This window comes from Tiliqua scincoides, chromosome 9, assembly GCF_035046505.1.
Source record: "Tiliqua scincoides isolate rTilSci1 chromosome 9, rTilSci1.hap2, whole genome shotgun sequence".
Lineage (NCBI taxonomy): Eukaryota > Metazoa > Chordata > Lepidosauria > Squamata > Scincidae > Tiliqua > Tiliqua scincoides.
The window spans coordinates 12,543,639-12,560,190 of NC_089829.1; the positions used below are offsets into that span (position 1 = coordinate 12,543,639).

At 45.9% G+C, this 16,552-nt stretch overlaps 2 protein-coding genes across 2 annotated transcripts in view; one reads left to right on the top strand and one right to left on the bottom strand.

The window, feature by feature from the left end:
- Nucleotides 1-9,597, top strand: part of ARHGEF16 (Rho guanine nucleotide exchange factor 16) — a 36,777-nt gene extending 27,180 nt beyond the window's left edge. Inside the window, exons 12-14 of the mRNA XM_066637421.1 lie at nt 3,932-4,005; nt 8,568-8,669; nt 9,458-9,597. Coding sequence (XP_066493518.1) covers nt 3,932-4,005; nt 8,568-8,669; nt 9,458-9,597 — 316 coding nt within the window. The remainder of the gene's footprint in view (nt 1-3,931; nt 4,006-8,567; nt 8,670-9,457) is intronic.
- A 4,052-nt stretch (nt 9,598-13,649) lies between these two features.
- Nucleotides 13,650-16,552, bottom strand: part of MEGF6 (multiple EGF like domains 6) — a 194,567-nt gene continuing 191,664 nt past the window's right edge. Inside the window, exons 38-39 of the mRNA XM_066637137.1 lie at nt 15,788-15,835; nt 13,650-15,174 (exon numbers count right to left, since the gene is read on the bottom strand). Coding sequence (XP_066493234.1) covers nt 15,110-15,174; nt 15,788-15,835 — 113 coding nt within the window. The 3' untranslated portion in view covers nt 13,650-15,109. The remainder of the gene's footprint in view (nt 15,175-15,787; nt 15,836-16,552) is intronic.

Sequence of the window (16,552 nt, forward strand, 5' to 3'; positions counted from 1 at the left end):
CAAACACATAACAAACACAAACTCAATACACAACACACACACAAAACACACCGTTGGAGGGTGCAAGCAATCATATATCAATATATCTAATCAATCTTCTAATCTTGTTCCTCTTCTAGTTTAGCCTCTTAATATCATTTATCTATCATATCATATCCTGTATAATATATCATGTATGCAATATATTCATCTAAATGCCCTATCTTATACATCTACAACTTCATTTTCAACCAAGCATAAAATGGTCTCCATGGCTCTATCTGTGTCGGTTTGCGCTATTGATCCAAAATCTCTGTAAGCCTATCAATTTCCGCCACTTTTGTTATTTTCTCTTTTAATTCATCTTTCATTGGAATTTTAATATCTTTCCAGTATCTAACATATAAAATCCTTGCAGCAGTTAATATCATAATAACTAAATACACATCATTTTCTTTATCTATAATATCTAAGGTAATATTAAGCAAAAATAACTCGTAAATCCAACAATCTCTTGTATTGGATTCCTTACCATTTTCCAATATACTTGCATTTTTTTACATGTCCACCACATATGATAAAACGTCCCTTCTACACATTTACACTTCCAACATTTTTTTGATATGTTCTGATTCATTTTTACCAGTTTTACTGGTGTCATGCACCATCTATAAAACATTTTATATACATTTTCTTTAAAATTTGTTGCTCTAGTAAATTTTATATTATATTTCCAAATCTATTCCCATTGTTCTAATGCAATATTATGACCTATCCATATTTAACTTTTACAATTGAAGGAAGACTTTCTTTCATTTTTGAGGCGAATTTAAGCCATTTATGTTGACAGAGTAAATACTCCATCCTCCCTTAACCATCCTGTTTCTTTTTACTATTCACCTTCTCTTTTTGTCTTTTTCTTGTTGCTATTGGTGAATGCCTCCTTGCCCCTCTAGTTTCTTCCTTCTCTGATTCCTCCATTGTCTCTGAATCATCTGATCTCTTCCAGCTCCATTTCTACACTTCTAGTTCTTCTCAGTTCCTCTTCCTCAGTTTCTTCATTTCTTGTCTCATCTTTCATCACTGTACTCAAAAAAATTTTCTGCTTTCATTGTTGAATTTATATTATATCTCTGTGACTGGAATTGAAAAAAAAAATACCTTCTGGGAGAAGCCATCTATATGGTATTTGCTTTCCTCTTTTTACTAGCTCTTCATATTCTTTTCTCTTCTTTCTCACTCTCCATGGGACATGTCTCAGAATTTTCACTTTGCTACCCTCCACCATCCATTCCTTTTCCTGTGAGATCTTCAATATTTTATCTCTGTAAGAAGTTCTGATGAATTTCACATGGATTTCTCTTGGTAGTTCATGTTTTCTTAGATAAAAAGTGCTCACTCTTCTCACTGAATCCAGATCCATGAGTATCTCCTTTGTTGGTGTGTCGATCTACTCTGATATTAAATCACCAATCAGATGTTGTGTATCTTCCCCTTTCTGTTCTGGTACATTTTGTATTCTCACCACTCGAGCTGAACTCTCCATCTGAATTTCCATTAAAGTTTCCTCTCCATCATATTGGTTCTATTCTATCTCCAGTATTCAAAATTGATCTTTTGTTATCTTTTCTTCTAATTTTCTAATCTTTTGTTTATTCTCATCTGCTTGGCCTTTAACAGCTTTCGGTGGCACACTAAGATCATTTAGTTGTGTAGTTAAAACATCCAGGCTAGCTTGAACCTGCAGAAACTGTTTTGTGTGCTGCTGCCCCATTGTCACAATTTTTCTATATTATCTCATATTGTCTGCTTCCAATCTTTCCCTTTTGGTTCCTCTTGTGTTACTTTTTCCAAGCTTGACTCCAGGGCGGGAGAGCCCCTAACTTTCACTCCTTTTCCTGTCATCCTTTTTCTTCCTTCTTATTTCTTTCCTGTAAAACTCAAATATCTGTTATCACACATATCACTATCAGTTACCCATATATCACATCACATCATCAAGAAATCAACTGTTCACCCATAAAAACCAACACAAGGAAATGTTAAGTCAAATAAACCTTTGCCTTGCAATATTTTTAATGCCACTAGATGTCCTCAGCATATCGTCCTCCTTACTTGACTAGTCAAGTTCTGTTCTTATCCTTGCAATGTCTTTTAAAATCCACTAGATGTCCCTGATGTTCTATTCTTCTTATTCTATTGTTTTGATTCTCTTGCTTATGTTTGTTGCTATATCAACCACATTCTGTTCCAGGAGATAGTGAGAGGAATTCAAAACAATAAACCACTTTTGCAAAACAAAAAAATGCAGATTTCCAGCCCTCTCCACAGGCACTCCAAGATCTCCACAGGAAAAAGAAACTGAGCATTCCAAAGCAAAGTTTATATTCCAAAAGGATTAATTTGTAATCCAAAGAGTTCTAGATTTGTAAAGTTAGAGTTATGCTCTCATATTTCCATAACCAGCTTGGCAGGTCTGCTCCAAAGCTTCTTCTCACACAAGCAAACAAGTGAACGGAGAAAGCCTCCCCCTCTTTCCTCTTCCCAGAGGGGGAAAATCTGCCCCTCCTTCTTCTTCCCTCCGCAAAAGCTTAATCAGGCAGTCATTTAATCAATCAATGCCAGAACACAGCAGAATAACACTCACTTAGTTCTTCCAATGTCTTTCCCTGCCTGGGGCCTTCAGCTTAGCTTCAAGATGAATCCTCACCAACACCAACATTGATGGCTGGGTTCCCTTGGAGAAAAACAGCCCCTGGCTGGACTCTTCCTCTCCGAAACTGTACACCATCTGTAGGATTGAATCTCTCCTGATCACAGATCCTCAGATCTCCTCAGACCCACGGTTTTTTTGGGAAGAAATAGCATGCTTTCCCAAGAGCTTTCAAGAGCTCAGAAAAACACAGCCATTCAGTTGCCTCTGGCCATGCCCCCCCCCCCCCCGCACGGGCTTTCCAACTGACTGGAGCGTGTGCAAGCAGCGACCTCTGGCACTCGTAGTTTCAAAAGCGGAGCAGAAGCAAGCATAAGAGCCCTGCCGAATTGGTCCAGAAGCTGAAGAAATTCAGTATCCTGTTTCCCATGCTGGCTGCCCTAAACAGGCAGGGTTTTTAGCTCTTCTTCTCATTTAGAAAGATTGGAGTCCTCAGGGTGTTGAAAACCTTGCATGAGCGATGGTTTTGGGAGCCAGAGGGAGGCCAAGAAGTTCGCACAAGGAATTTTGCAGCTTTGGGATGCCCCACTTTGTCCCTTCCTCTTTCTCTCAGCCTGTGTAGAAAAACCCCACTGTTGGCTGGAGAACTGAGCAGTTGTGAGGAGCTTGCGTCGCCTTCCTGGCCTGCTAAAAAAAACTCTGTTCCCCCACTTGCAAGCCATTGACCAGAGGCTCCAGGGTTGTTTTTCTGTTGTGAGCCATCTGAGGGAGGGATCATTTTGATTAAAAGAAGGGATATAAAACCAATCAAAAATATGTGAGATTCTGCTTAATTGTATTTATATTGCTTGTTGGGTGCACAGAAGCTTTGAAGAGGGACCTGCCCCTTTAAGCTTTCTCCATTGGAATGTTGACTTTCTCGAAATGTTGGCCTCTTGAAATGACTGAAAAATATCAGTTCTCTTGCATGTATCCTGGTAGTTTTAAATGGGACTTGGACACAAGGCCATCCCAAAGGAGGGTGCTGTGTATGGTGTTGGGAGGTCATTGTTTTGGATTTTTGTCCTCCTCCTGCTACTGAAATATCATCATGCACAGCTTAGCTTTCCCTGGTGCCCAAATGTGTAGCTATTTGTTTAGCCGAAGCGTACCCACCCCACCATGTCAAATTTTGGGTGCTAAAACGGCAAGCCTGTCAAATGCACGTCCACGGATTTATCTGCCTTTTCTTGAGGTGGGAAGTTCCATTTTCCTTCCTCTGTTCTTTGAAATCATGCCCTTGTTGCCCATTTCTGGCAGGAGTGATCGCGCCCGATGGATCACTGCGCTGATGCACCGAGAGGACCGAGAGGGTGACACGGCAAACAAAGGAGGTACCTCTTTTGATCTGAATCTTTTGCCCATTTGTTTCAGGCGGCTCGTGGTGATCTCTGAGAGTCTTATCTGAAGCTTGAATGCCTGATCTAACACTATGTGTGTGTCCATATGTCCCTCTTCATTTTCTACATCGTTAAGCAGGATGGGCAGTGGTGCATGGTGGTAAACTTTGAAATACAAGAGTTAGTTATGACACCTGCCCAGTAGCCAGGCCTTGTTAAGGCTATAACCAAAACAAAACAAAAAAACCCAACTCATTTTGTTCATTGGCTTGTGATCTCCTTCCACTTATTCCTACTCTGAAACTTCATATACATCGTTTAAATGATCTAGCTCATTTTCCTCCCGAACGCTTGAGGCAGGTTGCAATAGCTTTGAAACCAATGTATAAAAATACATCAATATTGTCTTTAACGGCTTTGTGAAGTTAGTTAAAAAGCGGTACGTAAATACTGTTAATAATAATAATGCCCTGGAAGATATGGTGGTGGGGCGAGGGCTGGCCGTTCCCCTGGAGGGTCCATCGTAGACAGATCGTCCCTCTTTCCAGCCTTCCCTCCAGCTCTCTGACGACTGGGGGCCTTGGCAGTAGTGCCCTGGGTCTGAAACTGCTGCTCTTAAATGCCAGATCAGTCAACGATAAAACCTGTCTCATCCAGGATTTAATCCTGGGTGAGGGTGCTGATCTGGCTTGTATTACGGAGACCTGGTTGGATGAAGCGGGAGGAGTGAATCTTTCCCAGCTTTGTCCTCCAGGTTTCCGGGTAATGCAGCAGCCACAACTGCAGGGATGGGCGGGGGGGGGAGGGGGTCGCATTAGTCTGTCGGGGATTCCATCTCCCTTGCCAGGAGCCCTGTCTGGCAATTCACTGGGTTTGAGTGTCTATATGTCTCGTTGGAAGGGCAGGACAGGATTGGGATTCTGTTGGTTTACCGTCCGCCTTGCTGCCCAACAGTCTCCCTGCCTGAGCTGACTGGGTTGATCTCAGATGTTGCATTGGAGGCCCCCCACCTATTGGTGTCGCGGGACTTCAATGTGCACGCCGAGGCCCCAGAGGTAGGCGCAGCTCAGGATTTCATGGCCGCCATGGCAACCATGGGCCTGTCACAAAAGATCTCTACCCCAACCCATGAGGCTGGACACAGGCTAGACTTGGTGTTTTTATCTGGGCAAAGGGGTGGTGATCTGGATGTGGAGGAGATCAACATCACTCCATTGTCATGGACAGATCACTTCCTGGTAAGGTTTAGACTTGTTGCGGCCTCCTGTCTCCGCAGAGGCAGAGGACCTTATTGTATGGTTCACCCCCGTAGACTGATGGATCCGAATGGTTTCCTGAGGGCTCTGGGGGATTTTCCTGCTGCTAAAGCCAGTGACTCATCTGAGACTCTGGTTGATCTCTGGAACACAGAGATGGCCAGGGCTGTGGATGAGATTGCTCCTGAGCGGCGCCTCCCAGCCAGCAGAGTCAAAGTGGCTCCTTGGTTTACTGAGGAGCTTCGAATGATGAAGTGGCAGGGTAGGCGTCTTGAGCAACGGTGGAGGAAGACTTGTGACAGATCTGACCGGACACAGGCTAGGGCCCACTGCAGGGCCTACTCTGTGGCGATAGTGGCAGCGAAGCGCTCCTTCTTCTCTGCCACTATCGCGTCCGCACATAGCCAGCCAGTGGAACTGTTCTGTCTGGTGTGGGGTCTCCTCCATCAGACCCCATCAGTGGATCAGGAGGACCACACGGAGGTCCGCTGTAACACCTTTGCCAGGCACTTTGTGGATAAAATCGCTCAGAATCGTCATGACTTGTCCATGTTGACAATGTCTAGTGATGTCCCCGTGGCACCTGTCAATCCTGTTTTGTGGGATTCTTTTCAGCTTGTAAAACCTGAGGATGTGGACATGATCCTTTGGAGTGTGAGGCCATCCGCCTGCCCGCTGGATCCATGCCCAGCATGGCTGGTTAGATCTGCCCTGGAGGTACTGGCCGAGTGGACAGAGAGGGTAGTAAATTCATCTTTGAGGGAGGGGGTGATGCCTCTGGCATTAAAGCAAGCAGCAGTTCACCCCATCCTGAAAAAGCCCTCTCTGGACCCCTCTGTGTTGGATAATTATCGGCCAGTCTCGAACCTCCATCTACATGAAACTGCTGGGAGAGGTCATCCGGGGATTTGGAGTTGGGTGCCATCAGTATGCTGATGACACTCAGCTCTATCTCTCCTTTCCACCTAACTCCAGGGTGGTTGTCTCTGTCCTGGAGCGCTGCCTGGAGGCAGTTGGGATCTGGATGAGGGCGAACAAGCTGAAATTAAATCTGGACAAGACAGAGGTCCTCCTGGTGCAGAAATCCACGATGTGGGTGCTGGACTATCGCCCTGCTCTGAATGGGGTTGCACTCCCCCTGAAAGAGCAGGTTCGCAGCTTGGGGGTTCTCCTGGACTCGTAGCTCCTCCTGGATGTCCAGGTGTCGATGGTGGCCAGGGGTGCCTTTGCCCAACTTCGACTGGTGTGCCAGCTGCGGCCGTACCTGTCTCGGGCGGATCTGGTTACGGTGGTCCATGCCATAGTGACATCAAGTTTAGATTATTGTAACACGCTCTACGTGGGGCTGCCCCTGAAGATGGTCCGGAAGCTCCAACTAGTGCAGAATGTGGCGGCTCGGGTAGTTGCTGGGGCTCGGTGGTTTGACTCTGTCACAACGCTACTCCGGCGGCTGCACTGGCTGCCCATTCGTTTCCGGGCTGAATTCAAGGTGCTGGTTATGACCTTTAAAGCCCTAAACGGCTTGGGACCAGAGTATTTGAGAGACCGCCTTCTTCAGTATAATCCGGTCCGTTCTCTAAGGTCATCAGAAGGGGCCCTGTTGGTTGTGCCGTCATTGAGAGTGCTGAAGGGAATGGCGGCCAGAAACAGGGCCTTTTCAGTGGTAGCATCTGCACTATGGAATTCTCTCCCCTTTGAGTTGAGAGCAGCTTCCTCATTATTAACATTCCGGCAGGGCCTGAAAACTTTTTTATTCAGGAAAGCCTTCGAAACACTATAAGGGCTGTTTTTTATAAATTATGTCTTTTACTGCATGCTTTTAATCTGTTGCTGTGTATTTTATCTTGTTTTAATTGTTTTTAAGTGTTTTGTATTTTTAATGTTTATCTGTTTCCTTGTTTCCTTGTATTTTAACTTGATTGTTAGCTGCCTTGGGTGCCCCTCGGGGAAAAAGGCGGAATACAAATCTAATAAATAAATAAATAAATAAATAAATGATGGGATTTAAAAATATCCCAGGTAAAATAAAGTAAATTGGAGCCCTAACCTAGGCACGTTTACTCAGAAGTAAGCCCCACTGAGTTCAATAGAACTTATGCCCAGGCAAACTTCCATAAGGTTAATGTAATGTGAGCTCTATACTGTCTAGCCATTTAATGTGTGCCCCTAGGTAACTGGCTCACTTTGCCTCGTGCTGAGCCGGGTGGTGTCATTAAGGGATCTGAAGGCTGGCTCCACAGTTGAGACTCATAAAGGAAGCTGTGGTCACAGCTCCCTCTGCTGCTCAGCGTGGAGCATCACTGTCTCTGTTGAGGCTCCAGTACCATGTGATGGCAGCAACCTGTAAACCAAACTGGCTCATTCATGAGGCCCACTGAGATGTTCACCTTTAGGGTGCAGGTTGGCAGGGGAGTACCCACCTCTGTCTGCTCGTTCACCTTCACGGCAACTCCTTCTCCTGATCCCTGGATTGGAAAAGGAAGGGGGACAAAGCAGGAGAAGAAAATATAATGGTTGACTGAAGTGTTGGGAGTCGCTAGCCCACTGCACACGCATGCTGCTTCCCTCTTCCGTGTCCAATACAGGGGGTGGGAGGAGCAGAGGCCAGAGCATCCCCAGGTAAGAAGAGGCACGACTCGCCACACATCAGGGTCCAGGTGGCCTTGGGGCCAGCCTTGGAGACTGAAGCCATGGAACAAAGCTTTCCAATGTATGCAGTATGTACATCAGTGGCAGCATAACTAGAAAAAAAGGCAACTTTTTCACACTAAGAAACCAGTCTCAGCCTGTTCCAGGGTCTTGTCTTCCAATCTGGCCGTTTCTAGTGAAACGGTAGCTAGAGATCTTGAGAAAACCTTCCTAGTAACTGTTTCCCAGTATAGTCACAATGGCTTTTTTGGACAGTGGGGGAAATTATGACAATTTCAAATTTATTTTAGCATTGGTAACACCCTTTTTAATATTAAAGACCTTCTTTGCGTAGCGTTTTCCAACCAAAAAAAATTCACAAAGAACTTAAAGGAATGAAAAAATGGTTCTGTGCCTCAAAAGAGCTCTCTGTCTTTAAAAAGACAAAGGGGACGCCAGGGAAATGGCCACAAGAAAAGATGCCACCTTAGGTGATTTAGGGAACTGACCTTGCTCTTGTGGCGGGGGTGCCATTGGTCAGCTTGGCCCTGCTGAACATAAGTGAAGTACTACTTCCCCAGTAAGCAGGAATTAGTGACAGGAAGTATTTGTGTAGTGTGTTTTCCTTTTACTCATTTATATTTACTCACTCTCACTCTCTTCCCCTCCAAGATCTCAAGCAGGTGGAGATTACCAGGGCTTTCCTGGCCAAACAAACGGACGAGATTTCTCTGCAGCAGTCAGATGTCGTTCTGGTTCTTACCGGGGAGGATGGTGAGTGTGCAAGCCCAAGTTTCTAGTCCTTAAGAGTCAAACCTTTACGTTGTGCAAAATGTGGGGCATAGCCCAGATGTTAGGGTTTCCCCCCCCTTCTAAACAGCAGCTGGACAGGTATTGCAAACAAGAGAGGAACAACAGTGGTGGTGGGGGAGGCTTTAGTACATTCCCGCTGCTCCTGCTTTCCACCTGCTATCTTAAATTGAAAAGATTCCACTGAAAGTCTCTGAAGGCTTTTTTGTCTGTCTAAAATGGTACAGAGGAGATTGAGAAGAGAACTGAGGTGGGGTCATGGTCTAAAGCCTCCCCCTACCTCTAGTTCTGCTCCATTTAGCCAGCTTTCCTGCCATTGTGCTACAACAGATAAGCCCTTTAACCCATTTTTGCCCAGCCCGCAGGTGTACGCATTTGGTCCCTGTTGTGTACATGCAACGTTGGGCAGAAATGGCTTTAGTCCTGTTGGGCATTTTGTGCATCATCTAATTTGGCCCTAAGAAGTGCCTGAAGGTATCCAGAAGTCACAGATACCAGCTGGTGGAATCTGATCAGCCCTTTCAATGTCTGGGGGAGGCTGAAAAAGAGGAGGGCTTGCCAAAGTGCCCCCCCCCCCGTCCACTGACTTCAAGTAGAAGGGTAAGACGGCAGAGGAGATGGTCCCAGGAGCTGTTCTTCTCCATATTTTGCAGCCTCTTCCTGTCTCTTGCCCTGCCACAGGTCTGCAGGCATTGTACCAGAATGTGTTGAAATCCTTCCAGTTGATGTATTCTCTCTCTCTCCTCCTTCAGGGTGGTACTTGGGTGAGCGCCTCCGGGATGGCGAGAAGGGCTGGTTCCCTCAAACCTGCGCCCAAGAGATTACCAGCCGCAGTGCCGTAGAGCGCAACGTGCAGCGCATGGAACGGCTTCGTATTGAGACAAACGTGTAAACCAGATCCTGCGTACACCAGAGCTTTCATCCACCGGGATACTTTTGCTATAAAGCCAGGGGCAGGACTAGAGACTGTGCACTTGGATGCCATCACACTTCTCTCCGTCCCTTTCAGGATCTGGTCAAAAGGAGGGGGGCGGCTTCCAGAGAGATGACTCGTACGTCCATGGTGCAGCTCTGCTAAAAGCCGTGTTTGTGGTTTTGAGAGTGTAAAGTGTTTGCACTCTCTCCTCCAGCAAAACATAATTGATGGCTGTGTCTATGTGGTCTTCTACTCCCTCCCCCTGTACCTCTTTTAGAATCAAACCGTTCCTAGTTCCTAATGGGCATTTCTTGTGCAGAGTTCTGTACATAAACAATCGAACAGAGCCGAATCTATTTCTCCCAAATGGGCATACACCCAGCTGGCACATTGGAGATGTGCACGTGCACCTCTTACCAGCCTGGGTTGCTTACATGCTGCAGCCTCACCTAGTCGACGGCAAGCCATCCACCCTGTTTCTGTGGCATGTGGTGGAACAGCTACTTTTTTCAAACAGCACATTGTATACGTAGGAGTAATCAGGGAGTAGACAGTTGGAGTGGTGCCAATTTGAACTAGATGATCTGCAATGCTGTCTACCTGTCTGCTTGGAGCGCTGAGGAGGATCTGTTGCACTGACTCATCTTTTGCAGATGTGCTATCATTGAAGGCAACACTATGAGATGCTGATGTGAGATGAAGGCAACGATGTGACACAGGAAGACTATTATGGCTTGGGATACACTAATTGGACAGTGCCCTTAGGATCTTGGTGGGGTGTTAAGCAATGTAGATCAATGAATGGTTTGGGGTGAGCCTGTTCTGCAACTGAACATTGAGGAAGGCCCATGGCTGCCGCAGCCTCTCTGATGGACATCAGGGCTACTGCATGTCACATGTATGTTGGCCAGTTGGGGGCCATGAATTCAGTGGGCATCACTGATCTTGTTACATGGTCAGTTTTATTGTTGCGATAAGCCCTTGTTCTGACATGCTTGCCGCACCCTCTATCAGCCGCTTTCTGGAACCAGTCGGAAAACACACCCAGTGTTTGCCAGAAGATGTATGAACATAATTTTGGAACTAATCTGCACCAGACAAAGACAGGTAGATTGTACTTCTCCAGAAAGGTCTCGGCTTGGGCAGGAGCGATTCTTCAGTATCCTATTAATGCCTCCTCCTTAGAAGGGCATCAAGTCTCTGAGCACTCACCACCTGTGGCTCCTCCAGCATGTGGCATGGAGCAGTTGTGGGTTGGGGGAACATCATGTTTTGGTGTGGATCTTCTTAGTAATCAAAGATTGCTATGTGAAACTGTGGAACCGGTAACCTAATCTTTGTGATTCGCTGCCCCATTCCCAAATAACAACTTAATAATATTGCAGGTTATTATCAGAAAGCAGGGATTCTACAGGAATGTTTAGCAGGAAAGGAAGTAGGTAGAGGAACAGTGCTTTTCTGCTCTTGTCTGGCCATCTGTCTGTCTCTGCAGGTAGGTTGGTGAAGGCGTAGGGCAGCTGGAAGGGCTGTGAATGCAACGCACATCCCATCTCTTAGTGGGGATTGGAATAAGGCTATTTGAGGATAGTGCTTGGGCCAGCCAGTGGATGACTGCAGTTCTTCTCAATCTGTTGGACTTGTGGTTTTCACAGTTGCTGAAATCCCCGCGCCCCTTTTTTGGGACACCCAAGCTAACTAAAAAGCCAGCTTTGGGGACCTCAACCTTTTGCTCTGCCTTTTCCTGAAGTGGGCATCCATCCACCTGTTGCTTCTTCCTCCTGTATCACTTGATGCTTCAATTATGTTTTTTCCTTTTTTAGCTTTGTTGCCCAAACCAGCTTGCAGAGGTGAGAAGGGGGAATGAGGCAAGGAGATGCCGCAGTAGTCATACCAGCTGGTAGGATCTGAGCTGATTTGTGTCTGTGCTAGAATGAAAATGTTGGCTTTTGATGAGAGTTCTGTTATAAACTTGACCATGGAATGTTCACAGCCTCCTGGTACTGCCCATTACATGCGGCACACCAGGAAAAGGAGCAACAGAGGAAGGGGGGGGAGAGTTGTGGGCTAGAGTGGGAGACGCTTCTTCTTCCATGCCCTTCTTCCTTATCTCAGGAGCAAGCATTTCCTGCCATGCTGTCATGGATAACAGACCCTGTTATTTTTAGAAGGAATGTCCCCAAAGCCACTTTTACACTTTGGGGGCCACAAACCGCAGATGGATTGATCTTCCTAAGCATTTCCTGTCCAAACTTCTCTCTTTCCACTCATGGGAGTGAAATGCCATAGCAAATATATTGCCTTGAGGGATGACTTTAGGGCAGACTAGCACACGTGATCTCGGGGCTTAATTAAGACTATTTTGGTCTTTGGCCTTTTCCAGAAGCAAAGTGGAAAGGGGGAGTAAACAGGAAATCCTCTTAATCTCACTTCATTGGAAAGGAAGCAAATATTGCAAAACCCCACTTGATTGCATTCCAGGTTCTCTCTCTCTCTCTGCCTTTTTTTTTTTTGTTCTGTCCAGATGTGTGTCTTAAAATCCACATCAGTGTCAAAATGCATAAAGGCACATCCATTTCAGAACTTGCTTCCAGGTGATGATCAATGGCCTTTTAACTGTACAGTAAGTGGAAATGGGAAGGCTGTTTATACATTTGCAAGATGAAGTTCTTAAGGAGAGGTTCACTGGCCATGGATATATCAGCTGGAAGTGGTGAATTTTGCATGAAGGCATTGGGCCCGCTTTTCAGCAACAATCAGGACAACAGTCCTGCAGCTGGCTGTGCATGTCAGGGAGGGGAGTGTACATTATAGCATGGCATGTTTAGCTTGCTCTTTTGGGGGGAGGGGAGCTTCATTCCTGGACTTTGCCCTGATAACACTTTCTTTGCTTTTAATAACACAGAGAGCATACAATCGTATAATGTGATCCCCAAAGACTCACCTGTATGGTGAGGATGTATGGATTTTTTCCCCTGGTTCAGAAAGCTGCGCTGATATCCTGAGCATGTGCTAGTCTTGAATCAATGATCTTTTTCACCTGTTGGCCTCCAGCTAGGCTTTGGTTTTATAATGAAGAATTTTGACTGTGTTTAATGACCCCCATTTACGTGCCACTTTGATTCACTGTTCTTCAGTTGTGGGGTTTTTGTTTGTTTGTTTGTTTCTGGTGTGTTGGAATAGTTCCTTGTGCTTGTGCTAGTCCTCTGTTTCAAGATTTTGCCTTTCCCTTTGAGCCCTCACTAGTTCTATCTGCCTACTCCAATATCAGTGGCCCTAATGGGAACATCCCTCTGTGGTCAAATATGGAAGGACCGACTTGAATGAGGAATGTGGGAGGGGATAAAGCCTTCCTCTGCCAGGGCCCTGGACTTATGACTTACAACTTGGCCCTGCATATTTTTATGTATAACACACATACAGTGCCCTGCTTACTGCTTAAATCAGTAGACTCAGGTGTGGAGGAGCAGCTGATTACATGAATGTGCTTTGCCTAGGAAATGTTGTGCCTGTTAATGTCTGCCACTAATGAGATACTTTGCAGAACAGGAGTGTGTACATAATACTGTATAGCTTTGCTTGTATCAAATGATCAAGCAAATAAACACTGATTTGCTGTGACCTGTAAAAGTTCTGTCTTTGTATTCCTGCTTTAGTCTAGGAGCTAAAGTCATGGTATAGGCATTTTGTGTGGCATTGCTGTTTACCTAATCACAGTGGTCTGTCGATCCTTGTGTGTATATATAGTAGACCCCCAACTGGTTGTGGCTGACCAAGATCTTGGACTTAAGAGGTCCTTCTCATCACTTTCTAACCTGACCTTTGAACTAGAGAAGGGAGGTGCTAAAATGGCCAGTTTTTAAATCTCTTGTGGTCTTTCAATGAGCTTGGTTGCTATGTGTTGAACCCGCTGCAGTGGTGTTATACACATTGGCTAGTATTCAGTATTGTTCAATGGCCCCTGATAGCGGAAGGTTAGTAGGAGGAAAAGAATCACACAGCTTAATGGCAGGGGAGAGAAATACCAGCATAATGTTTCCTTTATTACTCTTTTGAATAACCCAACTAAAATTTGGTTCACTTTTTTTTGTGTTGGACAACTATGGCCATTACGGGTGAGGCAGAAGCCACTGGCTCCACAGAGTGCTGGGTGGCAAAGCCTTTATATAGTACATTCTCTCTATACAAATAAGGACTAGCAGTCTAACTTGGGGGGACTGGGATGTATGAGGTAAGTCAGAATGTTCAGGAGTACAGTTGTGTGGAAGTTGGCAATCAGTGACTTAGGCTGAGGAGGGGTCACAATGTCCATTAAAGGAGGGTCTCTTTCTGGAAATACATCATTGTTGCAGCATGGACAATGGGACCCAATTCGCAGGTAACTGTTTCTGTGTGACTCCCATTGAATTGGTAATGGCAATTCAATGGCAAAACAGTGCCCATTCATTTAAATTGAATTTGCTCCATGGGGAAGGCCAGACTGCTTGCTCCAAATACTGATATTTGTTCAGTATACTACTTTTAATAGGGGTGTGATTTTTGCAGAGTTGATTCAGGTATGTTGACATGATTCTCCCAGGAGTCGACCTGCAATCACCCAGATCCTCCTAACAGTTTGTGGTTCTGGGAAAAGTGCTTTGACTAAGAATGGGTTTCTTATGAGCACCTTGGATTGACTTTTCACGAGCCCTGCCAGCCTCTCTGCTTTGGGTGTTGACTGGCTCGTGGCACCAGGAATGGGTTGAACCCTCTGCCAAAACCTGCATCTTATTTAAAGTATAGCATGCCACTGTTACTTGTGTAAGTCGCTGGTGTTGATCCTGTTGCCGATCCTGGACCTGAACGTGGGATGAAGGGAAGAGACATCAGTTCCTCACCTCTCAAGTTTGATCTTTCATGTCTTGGCTCATGGGAGCCCAGAGGGGCTGCCTTTGTGCATATGGCTTTTTAAGGGGGCTGCTTCAACTTATGCCATGCTGACACCCCAGGCCGAATGGCTCCTTCACTGACCTCTGGGCTAGAATGGCTCACAAATCCCTTATGCAGATCCCTTTTGCTTTCAGAGTCATAGAATTATGGTGACCGGTGGGGCTGTCAGAGGAGCAAAACGACTGAAGGTGTAACTTCTATACATCTGCTCATAAATATCTTTACATAAATACATATCTGACTACTACAATTCCAGACAAATGGAGAATAACTCATAATTACAAGCTGTGCTCCCTGAGTCCAAAAGGCCTCCGGACCAGTGAGGCTGGAATTGTTCATTCTTGCAACTTTGCCTTGAGAGGGAGGTCTGCTCGCTCCTGGCTTCCTTGGAGCTCCCCTTCGCAAGAAGGTTGTGCATTGACTGCTCCTCAAAGGGTTTGGAGTCTGTGAACCGGCACAGAGGCCGGGAGCACCACCAGACCGGTTGTGGCCTCCTGCTGCTGGGTCTCTGTACTTTGCAGCTGGATTCCAAAGTTTTTCTCAAAGGAGATGAGTGTGGGAGCTAGTGCTTCGAAGAAGGGAGTGCTGCCCTGGGAGGATCCCGGTGAAAAGTCCGAAGTGGCACAACTGCAAGAGGAAAGCTGAGGTTAGCCATGATTCAGACAGGTCTGTTCCAGAGTGGAGGGGTGGGCACAATTCAGTGACAGAAGTCTGCTCTGCAGCCAGCAGCCCCCAAGTTCAGGCTCCAGGTAGAGTCAGTGACAACCTCTGAAACCCTGGGGAGCAGCTTCTGTTCCGTGGTGGCTGTACTGAGCTAGATGTTGGAGACTGAGGGTTCTGGTTAGGTGGCAGTAAGGAGAAGTGTGACTTATGGTTGCAATTTTAAAGCTGCACTTACGTGCCAGCCTGGGAAGTCCCTAAGAGGGTACAGTCCTGGAATCACCTGTGGCACAGAGAGGACTATTACCATTGGAATGGGCTGTACGAGAGGGAAGTCATCCACTTGTTGAGCAAAGCAAGCAAGTGATTAGGACTTGAGCATGCTGGGAAAAATGCAATAGGAGAAGTCAGTGAGACCACAGCAGTTGAGGAACTCCTCTCAGGGCAAATCCTAGCCCTGCGTCTCAGCAGTGGCATCAAAGTGAAGATTAGTTTGGCCGTAATTCTATCCGCCGCTCATATCTGACTTCATACATTCATAGTAATATTACTACTGTTTACAAAGCAAACTAGCACTTACTATGCTTGGCCTGTTGGCTTGTGTCGGCTAGCAGCTGAGGTGGGCCTCCTGGAAAATGAGAGATGTGCCACAGCGTCAGAATCCCAACTGTGGCCTTTGGGGGGCAGAGCCACACTGCATACATTAATGTGTGTCAAAACCAATCATTCCCACATCCAGGAATTGTGGTTCTGTATGGGGCGACCCTTACCAGACTCCAACATCCCAGGATCCTTTGGGAGGCACCATGTCAGTTAAAGCCTTTTAGGTCAGTAAGCAGGCACAGTTTCTGGTGAGAAGATTAACCTCTTCTTCGAATGTCTAGCCCTGTTGGGTCTATTCCGTTTCTCTCCACAAATGGAGAACTGCCAGATCAAATGGAAAAGGAGCTCTTCTGTTCTAGTTAATTGTCTCTAATTTTACTGTGGGTAAAATATATGAATAATTCTATTCAGATCTAAAATTCTATGCATTTCCCATGGTTGCCATTGAGAAATATCAATTGCCACTAAATGCTGCAAGCTAACCATTTCATAGTTACCAATTCAATGGGAAAAATGGTTTGCCAAGCCTTAAGTCAGTGATTCCCAACCTTTAGGATCCCACGGACCACTGAGGCAAAACACTGGAATTGTCGTGGTCCACATGCAACCTCTTCCATCTCCACCACACACAAAAATACAATTCAATTTGGTAGCCTGTGGGGGAGTCCATTCTCCACCCTCTCTGATGGTGCATGGGAAAGCATCTCACCAAATGAGTGCTCCTCCAAGGACTACCAGAAAG